The following is a 27,121-nucleotide window of genomic DNA, read 5'->3' on the forward strand; positions in this document are numbered from 1 at the left end:
CCTCTATTATGTGCTTATATGAAGGTCAATTTGATCTAAAATCTTGATTTATATGACAGGTTTATGATTGTGTGCAATGAGATAATAAAGTTCGGTTCATAAATGTTCATGTTCATTAAAGTTCTAGTTCAAAACGTTCGCAAATGGTCCTTGCATTTATTGGTTCATTAAATATGGAAATGTATATATAGAAAAAGATGGAAACTTAGAGAGGAAAAGTCACAACACTATTCATTCTCTTTTTCTCTCTACTTTCTCACACTAAAACACATAGTGCAGCTACATTTTCACACACAAAATTCATCCTTTGATTTTGGATTGTTAAATCAAAATCACTTGTACTTTTAGCATCCTTGTGATAATCTAAACGTGTTTCTGGAATCAAATCTCAGGTAACAACAACGAATTATGAGTTTTGATCAAATTAAAAATGAACTTTTCCAACTTTATGTTCTTGATGATTTGGTCCAATTTTGATATGAAATCGTGTTAATGTTTAATGGGTTTGTGTCTAAATGTGTTTGATAACATATATGTGAACACATTTGGGTCATAACATGCTTGAATCTCCAAAACCCATTTTTGAAAAAGAAGGGAAACTTGTTCTTGATGTGCCACACCTATTTCATGTTATAGATGATCTTGAAATCGTTAAAAGTGTTAATGGTCAGTGTTTATGTGCATATATGTACAAGTTCTATGTTCTAACCTGTCCCGGATTCGATCTAGATCCTTGTGTATTGATCTTGTGCTTGTTTCAGCTCGTGGGCATCTAAAACGGTTGTTTCAGCTTGTGTATTGATCTTGTGATTGAATGATCACAAGAACTAATATATGTACTTCTTTATGATCATTATGTGCTTAGGAATCCATCAAGACGTGCTTGGATTTCGATAGATATACTTATCTATCTCTGTACTTGTTCTCTGTACTTGTTGTCTGTGCTAGTTCTCTGTGCTTGTACCGGATCACTGTGAGTTCACTAATCCCCCTTTCGTACATTTGTTCAAAGTTCTTTATCGGGGACTGAAAAGCATAAAAACTATTTTTGTACTTGTACATATGTTCGTGAACTATTTTACGTACTATATTATGAACTTGATCTTGAACTACTTATGAAATGATTCTTAAACTGTTTGAAGGAGTATTTAAGTTTTGAATGGGCAGGATCTTAAATACATTTATACTACTGTACTTGATCTTTATTATGTTCTAGTTCGTACATGTACTTGTTCAGTTCTTGTTCACTGCTATCAATTCATATCCCACAGTTCAGGGAATGAACCGTAGGTAATTATGGACAGCGCTGTTTTGGGTAGGCCCACCCTCATTCTCCACAGTTCAGGAGGATGCATATTACTTGTTCTCATACATGTCATCTGTTCTGACATAGATCTTATTTGGAGTACTCGAGTTATATGAGCATACTATCACATTAAAGTTCAGTTCTGGCCAATCGGTTTAGCAGTGACAACTTATACCTAAAGTTCATTATATGTTCTTGTTCAGTTCATGCTATTATAAAGTACTTATGTCCAAAGTGCAGTTCTTGACCTAGTTTTGATTATTACAAAGTACATTGGTTCGACGTACAAAACTTATGATCTTGTTCTTACTATACATATATACGTATATGTAAACTAAAAGTACATTATGCGAATCTCACCAACTACTTTTGTAGTTGACCTTTTGAACTTACATGCTTTTTAGGCTAGGTTAAAGTAGATCTTGTAGCATAGGAGCCTTCCTCTCTTAAGCTCATCCTTTGGCGATTGTTCGAGCATCCAAGATCGGGAGTTGTGAAGATCTTTCCTTTGCTGTTCAGTTCAAGTACTGGTTCTTAAAGACAATTGTTCTGTCTTTGTTCATTGACTGAGTTTGAGTCCTTCTTATGTTCTGTAATATCTATCGTACTTCTGTTCTTTGATTAATCTTAATAGCTGTGTTGGAACTTGTACTATGTGCAATTGTGCTTATCTGTGCATCTCGTATATTCCGCTTTAGCGGGGTGTTACAGTTTGTGAGTAATAACATTTTGAATGATTTGGGTGAATTTTATTATTTAATTGAAGAGAGAGAAAAAGGAAAAGAATGTGTGGTCCAGAATGGTTCTTGAGTTCTTTTTTTTAGAAGTTCTCAAAATAACTCACCCCTATATATATATATATATTAATTTTTTTTTATAGAGGTTGTCATCGAACATCTTTATTTAGTAAGAGATCACAAATCAAAAAATTGGTGAACTAGATCAGAGAAGAAATAGTGTTTTCGCATTTTTGTTGATGGCTTTAGATAAGCAAATCTCACCTTCAGCAACCACTTTACTCCTCTTCGCTTCACCACCAACCACCATTCCACCTCCCGTTGCTACCTCACCCTAGCCAGGCTGCCACTCAACCACCGGCACCATCCACCGGAACACCTTTCAGCGGCGGTTGTTGTAGTTGTTCGTCACCAGCAACACCTTTTTCCGGTCATCGTGGTTGAGAACCACCACCGAATTTTACAGGGCAGATCCAACAAAAGAAGCAATATGAATTAATTTACGAGCCATTCTTTTTTATATTATCTTGCCGGAAAATGCGAAACATCTCTGAACTAGTTTCTCCCCTTCCAATTTACTCATTCCCATCAAAGATGTATGTATATTATATAGACATAGTTTGGGATGTATATATATATATATATAGTTTGGGGTTTACATCCATCACCACATTTTATATCCTTCCTGGTCTTCACTTTTCCCGCTACGGTGGTAAAGTTAATGGGTCACGACCATGGTTATAGTGGTGGTTATGCGACGGGCGACAGAAGTTGATGGTAATGGTAATGGTGGTGGGGCGGTGGAAGATGTTGGTGATCGATTGTATAAATCAAAAATTAAATGTGGATGTGTTGGTTTTTTGAAAGTTTTTTTTTCGGAATTAATATGTGATTGAGGCTACGTTGTGCCACTTTCTAAGCTTGTTAAGATTCATTACATTATGTATGTATGTATTTATTTTACCTTTTATTTTTATATTTTATATAATTTATATATAGGTATAGCTATATAATATGGCTCGATAGATATTTGTATGTTAACTTAATTGATTACGTATATGTATGTATATATTAGAGGTGTGTATCTATTTGTTTTGTTGATTGAATAGTGGGGAAGATATTGGATTTAACTTGCAACGAAAAAACCGAGGGACTGTTTGCAACGAAAAAAAAAGATAGGGTTCAACTTAATAATATAAAAAACTACAGGGACCATTTGTGACATTTTCTCTAAATTTTTAGTATGATGATATAAATATATAACACCTTTTATCGATAATACTAAATAGTATATTATAAAACATTAAAATGTCATTAGTTTGGATATATTAATTATTAATTCCTCGTATTATCCGAAATAATAATCTAGCTTCAAATATATTGATATGATCGAGTAGTTCGAAGTTTCGAACTTGCGTCGAATTAAACCAAACATATCGAGGAGTGTATCGTCCCAATTTAGCTCAACTATCTGTACTATAAACTTAAGAATCATCACCCGTTTTTTCTCAAGAAAATGACTTCTTTCGTCCCAATAATGAAAACAAAAAAGTGAAAAAATGATTAATCAAAGATCCATCATCAAATCCAGACCTTTTTCACCATTGCCATCATCATCATCATCATCTCAAAATCTTGACGACAAATCCGATCAAAAAATGCCCAAAAAACCAATCTTGAAACCATTCATAGCCACTATCCTAATTCTCACAGCTTTATGCACTTTCTTTTTCCATACCCCTTTTCAAGCCCCCATCAAAACCCATCCTCAATTCCCTCAAAAAACCAAGATTTATATGTATGATCTCCCAATAAAATTCACATATGGGGTTATTCAGAGTTACGAATTGGCCCGAAATGGCGGTGATTTGGCAAATGTAGTACTAAATGATGATGATTATATAAAAAACAGAAAGTATCCTGGTAACCAGCATGCTGCAGAGTGGCATTTGTTTGTTAATTTAAATGACCCGGAAAGAACCGGGTCAAATGTGATCAGGGTTTATGACCCAGATGATGCCCAGTTGTTTTATGTGCCGTTTTTTTCGTCGTTGAGTTTGGTTGCGAACCCGAAAGGGGGGACAGAGTATAGTGATGAGGAAATGCAGGAGGGTTTGATTGAGTGGTTGGAACAACAGGTTTATTGGAAGAGGAATAATGGGTGGGATCATGTGTTTATTTGTCAGGATCCGAATGCGTTGTATAAAGTTTTGGATAGAGTGAAGAATGGGGTGCTGATTGTTTCGGATTTCGGGAGGTTAAGGAAGGATCAAGGGTCTTTGGTTAAAGATGTCGTTGTGCCTTATTCGCATCGGATTAATGCTTATAAGGGAGATATTGGTGTTGACAATAGGAAGTGGTTGATGTTCTTTATGGGAAATCGTTACCGGAAGGAGGTACTGTCATTTGATTTATGTTTTGTATGATATATATATTTTGTATCATATGTATGTGTATTTAAGTCCTAGTTGAGCATTTCGTTAATTGTACTAGGTTGTTGTAAGGGACCATGACTGATACATAGACCCGAGTTTTTACTTAAAGTGACATTGTTTGAGCCGCCTCTAGCTGTAGTTAGTATCAACATTGTTCTTATTGATATGCATGTTATACACAGGGCATAGGGTATTGCTGTTATAGATGTTTAGTGTGCTGATGTAGATGTTAAACTAAAAGGGAAACGGATGAAAAGGGTGGCCGTCCATATATGTGTGATCTATGGAAACACGCAACTGCTTTTTAATGACTAGATGAACTAAGCTTTGATATTTAATGGATTAAAATAAAGATGCTAAGTAGCTAGTGTAATACATGCGGGTACAAATACTTTCAATATATTATTGACTACACTACTGCCTGTGCATAACGTTGATCAGTTATTGTCAAATCAGTAAATCTCACTTATGAGTGAGTTTATTTGTCATTCTGTTCTGGCACCTCAAATCTGTGCATTAGACATATGTACTCTTGAAACGCTTAGAAAATCATATAAAATAGTATCCCATTGAATTGTGAATTTTCAACGAAAATAATCAAAATGTGGGACAATCATCTCTATGGCAAGGGAGTCACAGATCACATTATGTAAATAGGCAGTGAAACATGAATCCACAAAGAAATTAACCGTAGCATATAAATCGATTGTCCTTACACCTATTACAGGTTGTGGTTATATGCTTGGGTTTTGACCATACATGAGGTTTCTGAGCAATTTAGTAGGCCCTATATATACAGGATCATGTAAAGCACTCACTTTGTCATTTAGCCCTTTAATTGTCAGCTTAATCACATTTTCTTGCAAATTGCTATACGTGCTTATCTGAATTGTCACATAAGAGAACGGGTTAAATCTATTAATGTACATATATAGCTGTTTGCTCATTATTGTGAATGAGAATTACACATGCATAGTAATTTTCTGATATGGATCTGCTGGAAAATTATATTATTATTACTTAGTAATATAATATCAGTTTTATTATTATTATGATTAGGATAGTAGTGTATTTACTATAATCTTTTATATTATTTAGTTAGCTTGCTAATCAGGCTAATAGGATTAGTATCTATACAGACAATAGGCTGTAAAGTTTGTAATGAATGAATTGAGTTAAGTCGAGTCTTAGACTTAGACTTCTTGGAGATCCCTGTTTCTCAAAATACAGGAAAGGAGACCACTTAGGGGGTGTTTGGTTTACAGAATTCCTAGGAATTCCATGGAATTGGAATTTGAATTCCATTGCTAAACATGTTTGGTTGGTCAAAATGATGGAATTGGAATCTTAAACTTTCCAACAAATTCCCTAAGTAGTCAAGGACATAAAATTCGGTGTTACGGTCACGGACCGGTATACGAAATATCGTTTTTTTCGGTGGTATTTCGGTAATTCTAATATTATATATGTATTTATATATATATACATAAATAAGAGTAAAAGATAAAACCTGGAAGTGCTGAAACAGAATTCACCGAAATTTCAGAAATTTTGGTAATTTCGGTCAAATTTCGGTCAAAACCACCGAAAATTTCGGAAATGATATATAAACCGAAATTCAATACCGAAATTATGTCCCACCACCGAAAACCGAAATTTCACCGAAATTTCACCGAAATTGATAACATAGCAAATTCCACAAAACACAGAATTTGAAATTCCTTCTATATATCCAAGGAATGTTTTAGATTCCAATGGAATTCATACATGTTTACTATAATACCCTCTCAAAAATCATAACTAAACACCAAAATATAGAAAAACCTGATGTAATTAACTGTCTGATATTAACCTCCAGCACCACCCACCGCCGCTGTGTTTGGGATCTTAGCACCGCTGCTCGTGATTTTCGGCCAACGCCGTTGCTTGTGATTTCCGATGGCCGCTGCTAATTATTTCCGGCCACTTATTATTATTCCGATGCTATTATTCATAGTTGTTAGATTTGGAAACATTGAGATCTTTGATGGATTTGTTAAAGAATTATTGGATATGAAATCTTGGTGTATTGAAGAAAGGTGTGACACTGTATGAAGAAAAAGAAAAAGAAAAAAAAAAGTTTCAGATGAAAGGAATTCTTGGGGAGATGAAAAGAAAAGTTGCAGATGAAAAAGACTTTGGTGGGTTTGTTGGATTACGTTTTATTATTAATTACAAGTATTATTATTTATATTATATATTACTTATATTATTAAAAACGTTATAATTTATATTATATATTACTTATATCATTAAAACACAAATGAAATACAAAAGATTATTAAAGGGTAATTTTGTCATTTGTGATCGTTTAAATTCGTATTCTTTTAACTGAATTTCGTTGAATTCTGTTAACCAAACTCATTACATATTTTAAAACTTTGAGATTCCAATTCCATCAAATTCCAATTCCTTTGACAAATTCCAATTCCTTCAAAAATATTCCGTGAACCAAACGCCCCCTTACTTCTCGAATTGTAAGTATATATCTGTTTTTCTGGTTTGGGTCACCTCATTTTCTTTGTTGTGATTCTTTGTTTAAAGTATTCTGTCATTCTATGACCAAAGCTCCTATTTATCATATAACGAGTCACAGTTTATATTTAATTTATGCAGAGTTTAAAAAAACGGAAACGAGTTTCGAGGCGTTTTCCCTTCGCCTCAAGAGGCGTAAGCCTCGAGGCGAATCGAGGCGTAAGGTCTAGGCGATAATAAAAAAAATATAGAAAATTATATGTCTAATATCTTATATTAAAAAAGAAAATACTAAACATCAAATAAAGTTCAAAATCAATCAAATAAGATAATTTGCATCATCTCCCAAGTCATCAGCTTCATGGACCGAATCATCTTCATCTTCAGCCTCCTATTTTTGCCGCCAAATAGATACAGCCCACCCAAAAAAATAAGGAACCGCCTCGATCCGTTTCTCTGCCTCATACGCTTCTCCACCACCTCAACAACCCGAGGCGTACGTACCAATCCAATACCCTGAATATACGCTACAGCCCCGTTTTGCCTCGAAACGCGCCTTGAGGCGCGCCTCATTTCCGTTTTTTTTAAACCATGAATTTATATCATAGTTGTCAAAAGCGATGGCGAACTCAAAGTGCAAAGACCCTAAAAGGGGCGAAGGCGAGAGGCGCAAAAAAAGCGCACGCCCGGAAAAAAAAAAGCGCACCAAAGTAAAAACCAAACCAAATGACATTCAAATTAGAAAATTCCATCTAAATAACACATAATGCATTAAGCCAAAACAATTATTGACAAAACTACGGACTATGCCATGCCATCATCGTCAAATGCGTCGAGCTCTTCTTCCTCAGAATCATCAATTAAGTTTACATAAGATGTAGGTCTTGATGATGAAGGTATTGATGATGGTACATTACAAGACCTTGTTATTCTAGAGGGCTCTCCTGCCCCACTTGACTCCCCAACCATGGTCCAAGTCAAATCCTCATCACTGTGAATACGATCCTCGTCCATTATCCCTGTTAGCCACTCATTGCTATCATCAATGACATCTAGTGATATTGGATCAAAGTCATCAAGGTTGTCACGACGATTCTTAAGCGTGGTGTTGTACTTGACATACACTAAATCGTGCAACTTCTGGTGTTCAAGTCTGTTCCTTTTCTTGGAATGGATCCGATCATAATTATAAATATTGTCAACTAACTATTAAACTCATATAACGAGTCACTAAAACTGATAGTCACATCATAATTATAAAGTATTGTAAAGTTGTTCATATTAAACTGAACAGAAACTTACGTGCTCGAAGGTACTCCAATTCCTTTCACATCCTGATGCACTGCATGTTAAGCTCAACACTTTAATTGCAAAATCTTGTAAATTTGGTGTACCCTTCCCAAAGAGCTTCCACCACTCAGCTGTACAAATCATAATATAGACTAATAATCTAGTATTCTAGTGTCGCATTAAATTAAAGAAACAATACAAATAAGTAGCCTTATTACCAGGTTGTACACTCATGTGTTGCCTTTTTGCAAGTGCTAATCCAAAGAAAGCTACTTGGTTAACCCACTGAAGCAACTCTTTCGTTATTGCATCTTGTGTGTCTTTATCCGGGACCAGCCGCATGATGCATTCATGTAAACCGGCTGCCACTTCTTTGTCATCTTCAATTTCCTTGTTGTAACAGTAGAACTGCGGGTTTAAGTCATAACCCGCTGCATGTAACGGATGGTGAAGCTGAGAGTTCCACTGTTTGTCTATTATGTCCGATATAATCTCATACTCGTCTTGCTGTTGGTTTAAAGCAGCTTTAATTGCAAGCTTAACCCTTTCCATGGCTTCATATATGTAACCCTTTGCTGGTTTCTTCTCATTATCAACTAGGCGAAGCACTTTCACAATTGGACTCATCACTTTTATACTAAAAGTGATATTGTTCCAGAAAGTAGGGGTGAAAACAATATCATTAGCTCGTTTCCCCTTTGTTTCTTTAGACAATTTACTTTTGGTCCATCTTTCATCAGCAAACATATTTCTCAAAGCATTTTTGTGTCTATGCAAACTTTTAAAAGTGAGATAATTTGTTGCAAATCTAGTAACTCCACATCTAGCTAACTCATTGTTCTCTGTAAACTCCCTCATCATGCTTAGCAAAGTAGTATGGTTATAGATGTAACTCACAAGAGAAATACCTTTCTGAACTGCTGATTTCACTTGTTTGATCTTACCGATGTCTTCAAGCATAAGATCTAAACAGTGAGCAGCACAAGGTGTATATCAATTATACTCTGAAATAAAAGGATATATCAATTATACTCTAATATAAGCATATATCAATTTTGCTTTTTTCTGAAATAAAAGGATATATCAATTATACTCTAATATAAGCAAATATAAGAACCAACTAATCTGTATCAGTTTGTAATCGAACAATAAAAAAGTTACCTTTTGTCACAAATAAATCTAACGGTCCTTTCACATTAGACCTGCTACTGGTTGGTTTCTCCACTCGGGCTCTTTTGTTCCGAGTATTCTGGTTCTCAACAGCCTCGTTCTCAACAGCCTGGTCCTCATCAGGTTCATCATCTCCATATCCACCATCTTCCAGATCAATGGCAAAATCTTGGTAGTCATCATTAATTTTCTTTGCTTTTTGTCATTCAACGTATTCAATAAGCTCAGCTTTAACATCATCTGGGACCTTTTCACAGTACCTAACATTTGTGTTACCTCCTATTTGATGTTGTCTAGCCCTATAAATTCCCGCTTTGCTGATAAACCCGCAAAAATTGCAACGAACCGAATTTTTGTCACCTGTAAACACCCACTTGTTGTACTTCCACCCAAGGTCTTTAGATTTAGGACGTTGAACGAACCGAATTTTTGTCACCTGGAAACACCCACTTGTTGTACTTCCACCCAGGGTCTTTAGATTTAGGACGTTGAGAAACATTACCACCTTGATTCATTGACTCTAAGAGATGATAAGAAAGAAAGTTTCACTTGAAAAAATCTTTTGAGAAAGAAAAAAGAAAAAAAAGAAGAAAACTTGCCTGGAGTTGTAGGGAGAATATGTTGATGAAGGATGATTTGATGTTGATATAATCTGATTCATGATTTGATTTTGATATTTGGAACAATATATAAACGTGATTTAGTCCCTGACATGCTATTAATATGCTTCTTGGATAACCAAAGGGTTTTATAGAAAAGAGGAGTCTGTCTGGCGCCTAATTCTTAGTGGGCTTGGGCCTTGAATTTCAGGCGGGAACCCCTTGCCTCGCCCTCGCCTTGCGCCTAGGCGGCCTGGGCGCACGCTTTTAACAACAATGATTAATGTTAAACAAGGGAAAGATGAAATCAAGTGCAAGACGAATGAGATGGACGAGTATCTTTTGCATTTTGTGCTCTTAAAATTTCTTTTGTTATTGCAAAATGTCAATATCTTCTTGGAATATATCTCTTGTTATCAGTACTTCATTTTGTTAGATATATACACAGACTTCTTAAGTTAATTGTTGAGGATCCTTTATTGATCCAAATCGGAATAAAGTGTTTTTCTTGTCTCAGCTAAACCAATAGTAATCCCTTTCTCTCTTTAGGGTATCAGGAGAAATAAATAATAATAATGAGTAGCAGATTAATAATTAGATTCTGTCCTTTTTTGCTTCTTACAACTTGGTATCTGAAGTAAAATGGCCAATTTCTCCGGCAAAAAATCTGATAATCATGGAACTCGCCTAAGGCATTGTCAAGGTTGTATATCCTTTTAGGTCCTTAAACCCTTGCTTGGTTGTATCATGATATTCCTGATTGAGAAAGGGAAATACTATAGCACTTGTCATGGTTCTTATATTTGCCTCTCCGCTGTGCTTGTTTTTCTGCAATCCTAATGTGGATCGTTAATCTATTGCAGGGAGGAAAGATTCGTGATCTGCTGTTTCAGATACTTGAGGATGAAAAAGATGTTTTTATAAAACATGGTTCTCAGTCAAGGGAGAGTAGGCGGATGGCTACGCAAGGGATGCATACTTCAAAGTTCTGTTTACATCCAGCTGGTGATACACCATCAGCTTGTCGCCTTTTTGATGCCATTGTCAGCTTGTGTGTTCCTGTTATTATCAGTGATTTTATCGAGTTGCCTTTTGAAGATGTCATAGACTACAGGAAAATTGCTGTTTTTGTTGACACTGATTCAGCTGTAAAGCCAGGATACTTGACGAAACTGCTAAGGGGAGTAAAGAAGGACCAGATATTGGAATTTCAAACAGAGCTGAAAAAGGTTAGTGCTATCTGTGTGCTTCCTTTTGTTAATTGGGCATTAGTTACCTATTTTACATTGACTCAAAGACCATGTACTTAACACATTTATCTCAGCTTTGAATATATATACTTATAAGGGGTGTTCAATTTTGAACTTTTGATGATATAGGTTTGATAGTGTTTGGGTATTTGTGGTTCAAGTCAGCGAGTACGGGTTAGAGTGAGTGAGAGTAAATGCCCATAAACTTGGTAATCTTCCATCTCGGCTAACGAGTACGATTTAGAAACCCATATCATTTCCCTTCCAATCTGTTAGTATTAAACCTGTACCTATACTGATTTGACCTTCGTCACTAGCGACTTGGTCACCATTCTGCAGTTAGGACAAATATCTCTAGCAAATGCACCCATTTGATTGGTTACATAATGTAGCAGGAGTATTTTTTTTTTTATTGCAATGGTAAACTATGTGCACTATCCATCGATGCTGAAAAACTAGAGGAATTTTATGCACCAGCATCACTGCTATCATCAATAGCTTTTTTTGGTAAGTACTATTGATAAAGAGCTGTTGATTGATATATCATATTTGACCATATGGGGAATTTGTCTTCTTCGGAACCTCTATAAAGCGTAATTTCCTGCATTATAGGTTGTTAAATAGTAGTTTTTGCCACAAACTTACAGACAAGGTTTACAAATGATACGGAGTATATGTTTATGTACTAGTTTGAGATATTTTTGCTACTTCTATGTGTTTGAAACTGTTACTGATGCTGGTATATCTTGTAATGTGATTAGGTGCAACACTACTTTGAATATGATGATCCAAATGGGACTGTGAATGAGATTTGGCGTCAAGTTTCTTTAAAGGTTCCTCTTATTAATCTAATGATCAATCGTGACAAGAGGATTGTCAAGAGGCATCTGATTGAACCGGACTGTTCTTGCATTTGCTCAAACAAAACAGGCATCAACACATCATTATTAAGATAATTTACTATTTACACACACGATTTACAAGGTAGAATTTATGTTGCTGGGCTCATTTTCATTAGAAACCACATCTATCAACAAGGTATGTTTCGTTCTTGAAATGGCGAGGCTATAAATCTTCACTTCGGCTGTCTAAATTAGTGATTAATTCTAGGAAAATATGAGTTTTAGTAGTTTCTCCGTTAATCCATTTGGTATAGATGAGAAAAGAATGCTAGTTATAGGTTTTTAAGTTTTTGTTGTACTATTTAGTTCACTCCCTGAAAGAGGATTTAGACATTCAGAAGTGGAGTGGGGACGCGGTAAATTTTTAAAAAGATACATTATATATTTATTTCTCGCCAAACTCTGAGGGTGTGTTTTTGCCTTTTCTATGCATCTAATGAACACATTCAGACTTGACATTGTGTTGGCTTGAATTTTGGTTTTTTAGAGGTGCAGAAGCTTGGTTAAATACAAATTCATGTGATTCTTTTAAGCACCTACAGCTGAGTATTTGCCTTCCCTAGGTAAACTGTGTAGGGAAAATGTCATCGGTTTTTAAACCTTTTGAACAACACAATGCATTCATATCTAGACAACGACATAGTTTATCTTTGAATCCACGTGTAGTTCACGTCAATACGCATCCATACAAATGAGAAATACTAGATAGAATAAATTGATTTTAAGTCTCACTGAAAAGGGGTCTGTTGGTCATTAATATTCCTCAAACCCTCAAAACTGTCCTAAGGAGGTTTTGAACGGGGAATTCCTCTATAGATTAAGCAAAAAATGCTCACCAAGAGTCTCAATACGCTGCCAAAAGGACAAGAATGTTTTCCAATTACCACTCAACCTGTCTACGTGGCCATCTAATCGTCCACGAACAGTAACTATGATGTTTATCTTTTGTGATTAACATGTTTGTCATATAAACCCAAATCAAAGTATGTTTTATGGCTTTGATGTACGTCACCTAACTGGTGTTTTTGGTGCTGTTTCCAATCAGCCAAAGATGTTCCAACCACAAAGGTACAACTTCGTTTTTTAACCAATAAAATAATGAATTAATGATCATAAGTATATATGCTTTTTATACAAATATATCATGAAATCTATAATCAACCTTTATTTTGACATGAATTTAAATTTAGTTGTTTACCTATAATTTGTTATGATTACTTTATTATTATTTTAAACGCCAATTCACTCTTTTCATACTGCTAAAATACACCAATATTTAAGATGTAACTTAAGACTTCCGAAAAACCATCAACAATCCACCCCAACGAATATAAAGTGCGGAACTAGAACTTAAATGTATCATCCGAATGTCAAAGACCTATACTTAGAGCATCTCCAATGGAGCTTGATCAAAAGCTTTTTTTTGAAAGAAAAAAGCTTTTTAATAGCTTGATACCATTGGGTACAAAAGCTTTTTTTGTCAAAAGCTTGTCAATGATCAAGCTATTGAGCAAAAGCTTTTTTTCAAATCAAGGCAATTTAATCAAAAAAAGCTATTATTGGAGTAAGATGACTTTTTTATAAAACTTGAAGTTAATGGTTTAATGAGGTGGCAACAAAAAAAAGCTTTTAAAAGCTTTTTATTATTGTGGATGCTCTTATGATACATTACTGGAAAATTTTACATCCATGTCGAGCCAACCATGAGACTGCCATAGTGGTGTGGGCCCACGGTTACACCCAGTTAGTGTGCTCTACGAGACAATATAGTTAAGAGTTCAAAGTTTATCGCGGACCAACATGTCACGTCTTTTTAAATGGATTAGGATTTTTTCAGGTTGTCAACTTGTTTGATTAAAGGGATAAAGACATAGAAATGTACCTAACTATGACAAAAAGGCTATGTAATGTACCCTACTACTTGACTTGCTATTCAGTGTAACCAACTACGTTTTTTGGGTTATTCAACGCAAGCAACCTACTACAATAGGTTTTTCATCCGGTTTCCATCATCATCATCCTCACTAGTTTCTAGAAAATTTCTGGAGAAAATATGAAGAACACGGCGGCTGGAATCTGCACAAAACCTTGCCGGAAAACTTCAAACGCCGATAAACCTTCGTTTCTTCGAGTTAGACCACGAAATTACCACCAAAATACTCAGAATCAAGCCACGACCAAACCCTGGGCAGAAATTAATCCGATTGAGACTCGCCGGAAAATTCGATGTTGCTGGAAAATTCAACTGTCAAAAAAGTTCACAAATTGGACAAATGAAGGTATCACTGTGTTCAGAATCTTCTCGCGAACAAATCCTTATGGTTTTCAACTCGATTTGATCAACAACGAAGGAGAATCTGAAGAGAAAAGTTATGGAGCAACTTTCCTCTAACCGGATGATGACCTAGACAATCTTCTTGCGAACAAAAGTCTTCCTCTTGATGATGATCTGTGCCTTCCTGCTCGAATCTGTCCACGTTTTTCTTCTCTTCTTTGGAATTCTCCCTCTCTAACCGGATAATTTTCTCCTAGCCGTTCACTCTCTCTCATTTTCAATAATTAATTATAGATATCAAGGAAGGTGGGAATGTTAATTGTGAGCTTAATCGGTGGATTTAACTGAGCTAGTAGGTGAATTTAGTTAGGGTTAGAAAGTGAATTGGGGGAAATCGCCATCCGCCCAGATGAGAAAGAAAAAGTAATAGTCACCTGCATTGATACTTGTTTCGTGATTTTTTTAATAAAAAATGCAAGTGGTAACGTGCTACTTGTTGTGTATCCGGTTGTTTGCATTGAATAACCCAAAACACGTAGTTGGTTACACTGAATAGCAAGTCGAGTAGTAGGATACATTACATAGTTTTTTTTGCTATAGTTGGGTACATTCCCATGCCTTTATCCCTTGATTAAATTGATACATCATCAACTATTAAATTAATTAAAAGTCAATATATAAAATATAAGTTTAAATATTGAACTTTGATATTAATCTCCTTTATTTATATTTATACCCCTTGAGTATTGGATCTCTTAAATTTCAGCACTTTTTCTCTTCCCAAAATACCCTACTTAAACATAAAACCCTTATATACCCTTCTTTCCCCCATTCCCTCTAATCATTAAACACTCTCATCGACCTTCGATCTATCATCCTCCGCCGCCGCCCTCTTTTTCCACCGCCTCTCTCGATCTCCACCACCGCCTCCCTTTTATATTGTCATCACTTTCTAATCGCCGCAACGCACGAACACTATGCTCGTATGGTAAAGGTGTGGCAGGTTTGAGAAAATCTTTATTTCTTTTTAACTACATTCCAACCAAGTGGATGGATCAATTTATAGGTAAGTGGTGGCATCATCCCCTTCTTAATTTCTTTATTGCCAAACTTTTTGTCCTTTCAAGCCCTAACTGACGCAAATAATGAGTTGAGGATGATATATACAATAATTTAGAAATCAATCACTCGGAAATAAGTATTATAAGTGGCTAACAACTCTTCACACCTTTTGTTGCGATAATGTCTCAGTTTTTAAGTGCAATGTAGAAATTTAAGGATAAATTCAACATAGATTTAAAGTTAAAAAAAAAAACAAGTGACTATAGATTTATTTTTTACTAAACAATATTAAAATTTTAAAATATTTAAGGAATTATTAATTTATAGTTTTGATGAGACCTATATATTTACCTTGGGGGTTTTAAAAAATTATTATCTTATTATTTTATTGATTGATGTCTAATTTTGTACTGGTCCCAAGTTGGGACCAAATAAATTATTAATTTTATCGTGGTTATTAATTTATCGAGTATTAATTTATTAAGGTTCTACTGTAATCTTTTATTATACTAAATCATAGTTGCTCTAATAACTTATCAACTATCACAACTCTCGATTTCTTAATGTAGACTTTTGTTTTCGATTTTGACTTTAATTTACATTTTTTTTCCATCACAAATTTACACTTTTTACTCAATAATTTTAATATAATAAATAAATAATAATAGTTTATATATATTCAATAGAATAATAGCTAATATTTATCCAATAAAATAATAACTAATATATATCCAATAATATGTTCTATCACATATATAAAATTACGATTCCTTAATGTTGACTTTTATTTTCAATTTTGACTTTATTTACACTTTTTTGTTTTCCATCACACATTTACACTTTTTACCCAATAATTTAAATATAATAAATAAATAATAATAGCTTATATATATTCAATAAAATAATAGCTAATATCTATCCAATAAAATAATAACTAATATATATCGTTCTATCATATATAAAAAAATTAATTATATAAAAATAAATTAAATTTATTGTAAATATATTAAGATTTTAGTAGTGGTTGTATTTGAATTGAATACTCAGTATCTACTTATATCTTTAACTTTTACTTTATAAATTTTTACGAGTTACATGTATTAATATTTAATATTAATAATGTCTTGGACACGGATCTAAAATCTAGTATGAATCTTAATAAGCCACTTCAAGTGTTCATTGTTGACTGATGGTTGGCTATTTAACCAGAAAGTATGGTTCGGAGGTTTCGTAAGTACCAGAATGAATTACATCTTCCCGTGGACTATTTGAATTAATCGTTAATTTATAGGGGAAAATAGTTGTAAGTGTAACAAACTAACAATAGGTTGCATAAAAGTCGCTATCCTTACACCATTATTTATAGTAAAAATTTTAAGTGTATATCTTATTTTAGACACCTCCAAATTTTAGACACCCAATGATATTATGCCAAGTGTTAATATTTTGTGTGTCTAAAATTTGGTACAAACCTATTGTGATGAATCACTCGCCGTCGCACCCTCCTTCTCCACCGCCTCCATCGATCTCCACCACCGCTTCCGTTTTATATTGTCCCCATCTTCTAACCGCTGCAACGCACGGGCACTATGTTCGTATATATAAGACACTAAAGCAAGAAAATCAAAAACCATTAATTCTGTCCATACCTTTATTTCTTAGAAAAACAGATGATAATACTTTTCAGGTGACGATTCATAAAGTAATTAGATACAAATTAGTATAAATTTTGAAACCCATTATGAACACATGACATGATTTGATTGGGTAATTTTATTTCTTACTAAATATTTTAGGTGGTGAAAATTGATTGATCAAATAGGTAAAATATATTATAGATGTCTAAAATAGGATATATACTTTCAAATTAGACTATTTAAGTAATTTTCTCTTATTTATAATAAATTCATGCTACTATTTTGGGACAACTAGCTTCAAGAGACAAAAATTCAAGAAGCAAACAATTTATTATTATTATTATTATTTCATTTTTAATAGCTATGGTAGCATTCAGTCTTAATTTACGATCGATTTGTACTTTAAATTTAAAAGTATTATGTAAAACTACAAAAGTGATGACATTATTAGAATTGAGATATCGCTCTCTTTGATGATGGCATGCATAATGGGGTTGGAAATTACTCTTTTTTTTTTTTTTTGAAAAGTGGTTGGAAATTACTTTAGTACAACTCTTTAGTGATTAAAAGTAAAATCTTATTGCAACAATAATTTAACTTTAATTCTTTTATAGCATCTCCTGATAGGTATATAAATGTTACTATGTGACCTGTATCTTAGTTAAAAACTTGTAATCTCCATATAACATAAACACGAAATATTTCATTAGTTTATCCCTCAATGAGTTTCATCTATATCATCAATTTCAGTGGTATATCGGTAGTATGGGGTTTTCGATGCTTGGATATAATTTCGGTTTTGATTTCGTTTCCGAGATTCGGCGATATTGACTGAAATTCAACCTTTCTAATTTCGGTGGTTTCAGCGGTTTTATCAGTTTTCATATTTTTTTTTTACTATTTTGGGCCAAACTTAAAAAAACAAACTTTTTCTGACCAATTTTTCTTCAAGCAATCAAGCAGCAGCAACAATATCAAGTAGCAGTTGATTTTTTTAAAGTAAAAGAGGATGATGAAGTTGAAGAATATATTTCTGTTATTGAAAGGGGATCCCTAAATATAGATATATAGATTTATAATAGAAGGGGAGAGATATAATATGAAGAGGAGAGAATGAAAGATATAATATTTCTGTTGTTGTAGGTCATCGTTATTTACAAGTAAAGGGAGATCGTTGAAAGGGAGAGATAACTATGATTGATTTTGATTTAGTTTGGTAGAATGAAAAAGATTAATATAATAATATTATCTATATATAAAGCATGTATAGGTATAGATAGTTGTATTCCATGATTTCATCATATATTATAAAATTTAATACCCATATATTATTTTCACATTGAGCCCATAAATTTTGTATAAGTCTTTTTTAGTCCAATAATTATGTAAAATATTATATGTAAACTTCTATATACTAAAACTTATAAATGTATTATATAAAGTACAAAAACTTATATATAAAATATTAATATTTAAAGTTATCGAAATACCACCGAAAAAAACGATATTTTGCTTATCGATTCTTGATCGAAACATCGAAATTTTGGTCCTTAACTACTCAGAGTTTCATAAAGGTTTACTTATAAACTTTTGGTAACTATATTACTCGTATAAATTAACTTACTAGTCATTTTACACAAGTGTCCTAGTAATGTAAGACCAAGGTTCGAGTGGGGCCAAAGTATTATTCTAATTACATGTTGTGTCTTTTTGCAGTTTAATTGAGAGATTTTCTTTTGACAAAGTATCGTGAGTGAGGAGACTGTCTAACGCGAACCCAGTTAAAATAATGTAATCTAGATTCCTGTTGTGAGCGAAAAACTTTACACCTTAATTTTTTTTTTAACAGTGAATTTCGTTGAAAAGTTTGCATCGTGAATAGCTATTTGAGTATTTGGAGAACAACAATTATTTATTTGATCACTAGCATTCCTTCATTTAATTAGTTATTATATTTTTAGTTGAGAAAAGACAACGAGAGAAAGTGTTTTGACGACAAATATGAATTAAATAGTTTATCTAAGCTATCATAACGGGCATATGTATTTTGTCTAATGTCTAGCTACTAGTGTATACACTACAAAACCTTTCTGCCTTTTTCTTCATAAAATATTATTCCCTCACACACATTCATATTCATATTCATATATATATATAGATATATATATATATATATATACAGAAAGTTAAAAGTGATTGTTGCTGTGTGTGTAACAGCATTAGCTAACCACTGAAGCTAGCTTTCAACAATGGCGTCATCATCAACTTCTAAAAAACCGGCATCTCTTCTCTCCGCCTCCGCCGCCGCCGATGTCGTACCGGACTGGACCACCGATCCTTCCGTCGGCGATCAGATTCGCCACCGCGGCACCGCTGCTTCCGTCGATAACCTTACTCGTCCTGTCGTTGCTCAACCTTCAGCTTCTTCCACTTCCTCTAAAGGCATACTAACTCAATATCTATATCTATACATATATAAATATGTTACTGTTTGGTATGATCTATGATTTTTTTTAGTTACATAAATGTGATGATAGCAGTTAGGTATTATAACACGTGATAACCACGTGAGATCATTTAATATATATAGATTCATAGATATAGATTTTTGATAAGTGTAGTTATAGGTATGGATTGATTGTGATTATGAAAGTTACGTAATACGAGTAGATTCAAACAAAAAAAAGAAAGCTGACTGTGTATGTATATTATTGAGGAAATATCATATGATAGCCCTACACTTGTTGGTTGACTACAGGATGTCCACACAATGTGACCTACAGTAAATTTCACTATTATTGTAATCTTTTGGATTTTGCTACGGCTATCTATGCATCAAAATATTATGCCGGAATGAATATCTGTATTTTGAAGGACGGTTATTATTATTTTTTTTTTATGTACAATAGTTATATGCGTTTTTGAACATGTATTAAGTAACCATTGGGTTACAGCCTAGTGGCCACCTGCCCCCTTAAAAGCGGCTTGGTGCTGAAATAGGCGGGGGTTCGAATCTTGGTTCCCCAATCAAGGTTTCTGGGGTCTCACCGCTAGTCAGCGTTGCATGATCACTAGACTGGAAGGAAAAATTCCTTCACAGGTCTAAGGGGTTCCCGAGTATTTACCCTGTTTTTAGTATTAAGTGCTGTAATTAGCAAAATTGTATTTTTGAGTAACTTGTGTAGAACGGCGGCGGTAAATAGTTTTTGTTGGTTTCTCAATTTTATGGTGGTGTTCGCAGAGTAGTGTTAGAATGTGTCACGGGTGGGAAGGGAGGATGATGTGGCATATTGTCAATCGTTAATCTTTAGAATATGAAAGGACTAATTGAGCTATATAGATATGGATAATGTATATGGTAGCTTAGTCTGATCTTTTGGTATCATGCATTCATGACATTATGCAACTAAAATAATAATTGGTCTTTATATATAGTGATATATAGTGGTACAATGCAGTTATGTATATAAGATTTTGAAGATATGGTTTCATTTGTTTACTTGCAGTGGTTATGGACCTAGTTAGTAGGTTATTTGTCTCGGACACTGCATTGTGCAAGTAGTATTTGTTGTATTTATTGTCTGAATGTGTTCTTTCAGGAACTGGGCCAACGAGTATGGTCAAGGCACAAACTCGCCATCCACTGGATCCTTTAGCTTCTGCTGAGATCTCCATAGCTGTTGCAACAGTTAGGGCGGCTGGAGCAACACCAGAGGTTAATATTGTCGCAGACTTGTAATTTTTGATGCTTTAAAGTTCTATATTTTGTAATACAGCATTGAATTTTACTTAAACTTTTTAAGGTAAGAGATAGCATGCGTTTCATAGAGGTGGTCCTTGTGGAACCATCCAAGAGTGTGGTTGCATTAGCAGATGCTTATTTTTTCCCGCCGTTTCAACCATCATTGTTGCCAAGGACAAAGGGAGGACCGATAATTCCCACTAAACTTCCACCTCGACAAGCTCGACTAATTGTTTACAACAAGAAGTCAAATGAAACTAGCATATGGATTGTCGAGTTATCAGAAGTTCATGCTCTAACTCGAGGTGGCCACCATAGAGGCAAAGTCATTTCGTCTAAAATAGTGCCTGATGTACAACCTCCTATGGTATGGAACTTTTTTACAGTTATATTATGTTTCCTTTTTCATGTTCCTTGGCCTAAAAAGCATTTTTCTATTATTATATAGTTAGCTCATAGGCCTCTTTTGATGGATGATTGATAATTGACTGACCTCAAAGAGTTTTCTGTTAGCATGCACTCTTGTCTCTATGAATGTAGGTTTTCAGAATTGTAAATCACATACGATGCTCTCTAAGAAATTGATTGATTTCACTTGTATAGAAAAGGATCTTAGCTAAAAGTCTGAAACAATAGGTTTCCTTGTTGATTATGCTAGAAGGATCACATACTCAATTGCATCACTATATGAATCAGTGTTTCATCCTCTTCACCTTTATTCTGTTTTAATTTGTGCCACCTCTTTCAATAATAGGATGCTGTGGAATATGCTGAATGTGAAGCCATTGTAAAGGACTTTCCTCCATTTCAAGAGGCCATGAAGAGGAGGGGTATTGAAGATATGGACCTTGTGATGGTAGATCCCTGGTAAGCCCGAATTGTTATCCTTATTATTTTAGAATTTTCAAAAATTATAGGATACTTATGTGTAAAGTTTCATTTTTATATTCAGGTGTGTGGGTTATCACAGTGAAGCTGATGCTCCTAACCGTAGACTGGCCAAACCACTTATATTTTGTAGAACAGAAAGTGACTGTCCAATGGAAAATGGTTATGCTCGTCCAGTTGAAGGAATCGATGTGTTAGTTGATATGCAAAATATGGTGGTGATTGAGTTTAAAGACCGCAAACTTGTTCCTCTACCTCCAGCTGATCCATTGCGGAATTACACAGCTGGTGAAACAAGAGGAGGTGTTGATCGAAGTGATGTTAAACCACTAAACATTGTTCAGCCTGATGGCCCAAGTTTTCGTGTTAATGGGCATTTTGTGCAATGGCAGAAGGTGTGTGGTGTTTAAACTACCAATTCCAGTTGTTTTCACAAAATTGAGAATATGGTATTAACCATTTGTTTTATGTTAATATGCGGCAGTGGAATTTCCGCATAGGTTTTACGCCAAGAGAGGGTTTGGTGATTTACTCTGTGGCATATGTCGACGGTAGCCGAGGCCGTAGGCCTGTGGCCCATAGATTAAGCTTTGTAGAGATGGTGGTTCCTTATGGCGACCCTAATGATCCTCATTACAGGAAAAATGCATTCGATGCAGGGGAGGATGGACTAGGTAAAAATGCTCATTCTCTTAAGAAGGTAAGCTCGCCATTTTGACAGCTGGTTATTGCTTCAGTCTCATGGTCTCATGTATATTTTCTCATGTTATCATTTAAGGTAGCAATATTGTCCCTGAATCAGTTAACTATGCAAGTCAAAGAAATATAAATTTCTGCCACTTACATTTTTGTTCAGGGTTGCGATTGTTTGGGCTATGTCAAGTATTTTGATGCTCACTTGACAAATTTTACTGGGGGGGTTGAAACGATTGAAGATTGTGTTTGCTTGCACGAAGAGGACCATGGAATATTATGGAAGCATCAGGACTGGAGAACAGGTTTAGCTGAAGTGCGACGGTCAAGAAGGCTAGTAGTCTCTTTTATATGTACCGTGGCCAACTACGAGTACGGGTTCTACTGGTACTTTTATCAGGCAAGTTTCCATCCATGATCTTTCTTTTCTACCTAAGCTTTTAGTAACTTCCACTTGGCTTGCAGTGGCTTGCTTTCTAATAAGGGCTGATTGCTTAAAAAGATAACTGACTTTTGGTTTGTTACCACAGAAAAAAGCATTCAAGTTTCAAAGTTTTGATCTAAGGTAACCAACTTTCAAAAATATTGATTTGAGGTAACCTGACCGATTACCAGGTCAAAATGAGTGGCTACTGAAGTGACTTTGTTCATCTTGACATTTTAACGTTGTGGCTCTTTGAAACCGGTTAATTTGTAGGATTACCTTAAATTGATAACTTTGAAACATATCAACAATGATGAATTCATGTAGGATAAAAAAATTGTTGGCAAGTGAAATAGAAGCTGGACTGAAGTTGGTTACTTTTCATACAATTTGCACATGTCATAAGGCTGATTGATTTGTGTGTACTTTACAACCTGTATTGTTTCTTAAAATATTCAGGAGTAATCTTGAAAGTCATATCTTAACAGGATGGAAAAATAGAAGCTGAGGTAAAGTTAACCGGTATTCTCAGCTTGGGAGCCTTACAACCCGGTGAGATTAGAAAATATGGGACTATGATTGCACCTGGACTCTATGCTCCTGTTCACCAACACTTCTTCGTAGCGCGTATGGATATGTCTGTGGACTGCAAGCCCGGGGAATCCCACAATCAGGTCAACAGTTATTTGTCTTGTGTTACTTGTATTTTGCTTCTTCTGGTTTTGGATGTGTATCATCGTTAATACATTTAAGTTTTTGAAGGGCTGATTTTTAATATATGATATAAATAGTTTCCTTTAATTTACAGGTGGTTGAGTTGGATGTTAAAGTAGAAGAACCGGGAGATGCAAATGTGCACAATAATGCGTTCTATGCTGAAGAGAAACTGTTGAAATCTGAACTTGAAGCAATTCGTGATTGTAATCCTTCATCTGCCCGACATTGGATTGTAAGTTTTCTGTCACTTACAAAGTCACATTTTTCTAAGGCATTCAAATTTCTTTCTCTCACACACATCAAATTATTTTGTACAAGAAATACTAAACCGTTAGAAAATTTGTTCTGTGTCAATTGCCACTTGAGGTAGCAAAATGCGTGGTCAGTCTGGCTTGGTAATGGGTCAGGATGGGTTGGTAATAGATTAAAAAAAAATATTATCTTATTAACAATCTAGACTTTTGAATCAAGAAATTTATAAGGGTTTTGCATTAAAAAAATAAAATACACTCTAGCTACTATTAACCCCTTTGGACACCTTTGCATTGAACATAACCTTTTGGATTCTATCGCTTTGACTTTTCAGTGAAAGAAACCTATTCATAAATAGTTTAGTCGACACTTCCATCTCTGGTTTCTACCTTAATTTTCAATTTTGTGGGTGTTTCAGTTTTATATCAGTAATAGCTCATTTGAGCTGATCGACCATATGGTTTAAAGAATGTGACATCTTAATTTTTTTAAGCAACTTGATTGCCCATTAATGATGTAATTTCTATGATTAGATCAGGAACACAAGAACTGTAAACCGATCTGGTCAATTGACAGGCTACAAGTTAGTACCTGGATCAAATTGTTTACCATTAGGTGGGACAGAAGCAAAATTTTTGAGAAGAGCTGCTTTTTTGATGCATAATCTGTGGGTCACACCATATGAACCTGATGAGATGTTCCCTGGTGGAGAGTTCCCTAATCAGAATCCACGTGTCGGGGAGGGATTGGCGACTTGGGTTAAACGGAATCGGTCTCTAGAAGAAACTGACCTTGTTCTCTGGTAGGCACATAGTCGCTTCGTTCATTTCAGAACAAGAGGTGGCAAATTTACTGTGTTAGGTTGTCTCACATGTTGGGGTCCAATTTAGTTTACATAGGTCAAATTTAGTTATTTTTGTATGAGTTAAAATGGACCGGGCAGACCCGAACCACTTTTTGGCCCAATATCTTTTTGATAAGTAAACTAGTAGTGACAATGATCATGAAAAAATTGTGTTATTTCACTGATAACATATATTTCAGAATGAAAATAATTTAAGAGATGGCAGGTTGGATGGATTGGGTTACATTCAAATGGGTTCAATTTAGAATAGTAAATATCGGTTCAAGTTAAACGGATCTAGGTTGACCCAAAACTCTTTTTGCACTAATTTTCTTTCTTTTTTTTATAAATAATAACAGTGTCAAACATGACAATAAAAATATAGTAATTTAGACAACAATCTAAGTATTTGACTGACATGATGTAGGAGGTTCTATGCAGTTAAATTGGACTTTTAGCCACTTTCAAGTTTCAACCTATTTGACCCATATAACTCAATCTTTTATTTAACCAGTAGTCCAGTACAACTGGTTAGAGATACAAAATAATATGACTTTGACCCATTCTTAAGTTAAATGAGTTGAATTTGCCACCTCCGATAGAAATACTACATATGCTAATGTATTCATGTTCCCATAATTATGTATGTATATTGTTAAATTCTCACAGGTATGTATTTGGAATAACACACGTTCCTCGACTGGAAGATTGGCCTGTCATGCCAGTAGAACATATTGGATTCCGTCTCATGGTAGTCCTTGGCTCCTTGCCCATTAACTTACACTTATATCTCCAATTATTGCCATAGTTTTACTATTCCCTTAAGTTATGTTAATCCACACAATTCTCATTTGATGAATCATGATGCGTTGGTTTGCAGCCACATGGATTCTTCAACTGCTCGCCAGCAGTGGATGTTCCCCCCAGTTCATTGGCTGACATGGAGTTAAAGGAAAACGAATTGGGAGATAAGGCATGTCATAATGGTCTCGTTTCAAAGATGTAAAAGGAAGAATTATTACCACGTAAGTGTACTCCGATTGCTTGTAAAATTCCATCTTCTTTGTGTATTCAATGTTATTTATCTGTGGGGTTCATTTTAACCAACCTTTTTAGTTTCTCACGGAAGACTTGGTTGACGGTCAATATGTATTTAGCAAGGATGTCGTTTGTGCTTTAAAATCTATTAATAAACATCTTCATCTTCTCAAATATGTTACCCCTGTAGTTTATTGCTTCAGTCAAGTTCTCTTATAGTGTCCATATAAGACCAATATACATCTAATGTAAACCTAAAGATAAAGATATATTCTGGAACATGAGTATTATATACCTACATAAACTTTCCATCAGTATCAAAATCTTTTTTTTTTCTTTGAACAGCGAGTTGGTAGTTAGTAGTTAGCATTCGAGACTAACTTTATGTACTTTCTGTGCTTTCCATACCTGGGAATTTCTACCAGAAGAATACTGTTACTCTGTTAGCCTTGCACGTGACTGGAACTAAACCATTGGAGATGGTCTTAATCTAGTTAATGACTTTATTCCTTCACAATTTTACACCTGTTTATTTTTCCTGTGTTGTATCTAAGCCTTTTTGGGCGGTGACAACTTTGAGAGTTTCTCTCTTTAGAAACTGATCCATCGTTTTCTTGGTTTTCTTTAATCAATTGATGGTTTCGTCCATCATACTGTTATTTTAATCCATGACATGCTTCCAAGTTTTTACATGAAGTACGCCATGTTTACATGGCTGGGGTTAGAACTTACAAGTTTTTTGTGGAATTTGTGGGGTGAAATTTGAAATTTTCTCCCCCAGACCCCCACCCACCAAAAGAAGTTCTTTGTTATACTCCGTATTTGTCAGTAGTGGAAGGAGTACTTATGAGCTAGCAGGTCACACTTTAGCCAAGTATTCTACTAACTCATATGAGTGTTAAAAAAACCATACCCAATTAACTTGACCCAACCCAAATGGATTTGGGTTATATGGGTTGAGTTATTCGGATTTCGGGTTCGTTATTCGGTTAACCAAACCAATTAAATTTAATTGGTTTGGGTTATGGGTGATATTTTTTTATTTGGGTTAACCCGAATAACTCATATCCTAAAATTTTTCTTTTTTTTTTTTTTTTTTTTTTAATATGTAATATTTATAAGAGTATTATATAGTGGACTCAATCTTTATGTTTTTGTTTATAAATGACTAAATATGATTCCCACCCGGTTATTTTTATTGTAAGTTTGGTAGACAAAAATCAAACATACTGTTTTGCCTTTTGTTATTATTATACAAAAGTATTATTATATTACGAGTACTAGATTATTGTCCCGTGTAATACGCGAGATATCATATTTAACCAATAACATGTTATCGTTTTATA

At 34.5% G+C, this 27,121-nt stretch overlaps 2 protein-coding genes across 4 annotated transcripts; both read left to right on the plus strand.

Annotated features, from left to right (window-relative positions):
* The first annotated feature begins 3,540 nt into the window (after nt 1-3,540).
* On the plus strand, nt 3,541-12,603 carry LOC122595752 (probable arabinosyltransferase ARAD1). The gene is made up of 3 exons (XM_043768186.1): nt 3,541-4,439; nt 10,915-11,280; nt 12,063-12,603. Exons 1-3 carry the CDS (start codon nt 3,603-3,605, stop codon nt 12,255-12,257), a joined length of 1,398 nt encoding a protein of 465 aa, XP_043624121.1. The 5' UTR covers nt 3,541-3,602; the 3' UTR covers nt 12,258-12,603.
* Nucleotides 12,604-19,363: 6,760 nt separating this feature from the next.
* LOC122598555 (primary amine oxidase-like) lies at nt 19,364-25,949 on the plus strand. Of its 3 annotated transcripts, none has more exons than XR_006323649.1 (12): nt 19,364-19,619; nt 20,777-20,892; nt 20,981-21,286; nt 21,674-21,786; nt 21,872-22,202; nt 22,292-22,507; nt 22,664-22,900; nt 23,413-23,598; nt 23,733-23,873; nt 24,432-24,695; nt 25,407-25,488; nt 25,618-25,840. XR_006323649.1 is itself a non-coding variant. In XM_043771146.1 (12 exons), exons 1-12 carry the CDS (start codon nt 19,427-19,429, stop codon nt 25,741-25,743), a joined length of 2,316 nt encoding a protein of 771 aa, XP_043627081.1. In that variant the 5' UTR covers nt 19,387-19,426; the 3' UTR covers nt 25,744-25,949. The 3 variants fall into 3 exon arrangements, 2 of the variants coding, with proteins under 2 accessions (XP_043627081.1, XP_043627082.1); XM_043771146.1 differs by having other exon boundaries at nt 19,387-19,619; nt 24,427-24,695; nt 25,618-25,949; XM_043771147.1 differs by lacking the exon at nt 19,364-19,619 and adding an exon at nt 20,016-20,055 and having other exon boundaries at nt 24,427-24,695; nt 25,618-25,949.
* Nucleotides 25,950-27,121: the final 1,172 nt, after the last annotated feature.

The sequence above is a fragment of the Erigeron canadensis genome, chromosome 4 (genome assembly GCF_010389155.1).
Source record: "Erigeron canadensis isolate Cc75 chromosome 4, C_canadensis_v1, whole genome shotgun sequence".
NCBI classification, from domain to species: domain Eukaryota; kingdom Viridiplantae; phylum Streptophyta; class Magnoliopsida; order Asterales; family Asteraceae; genus Erigeron; species Erigeron canadensis.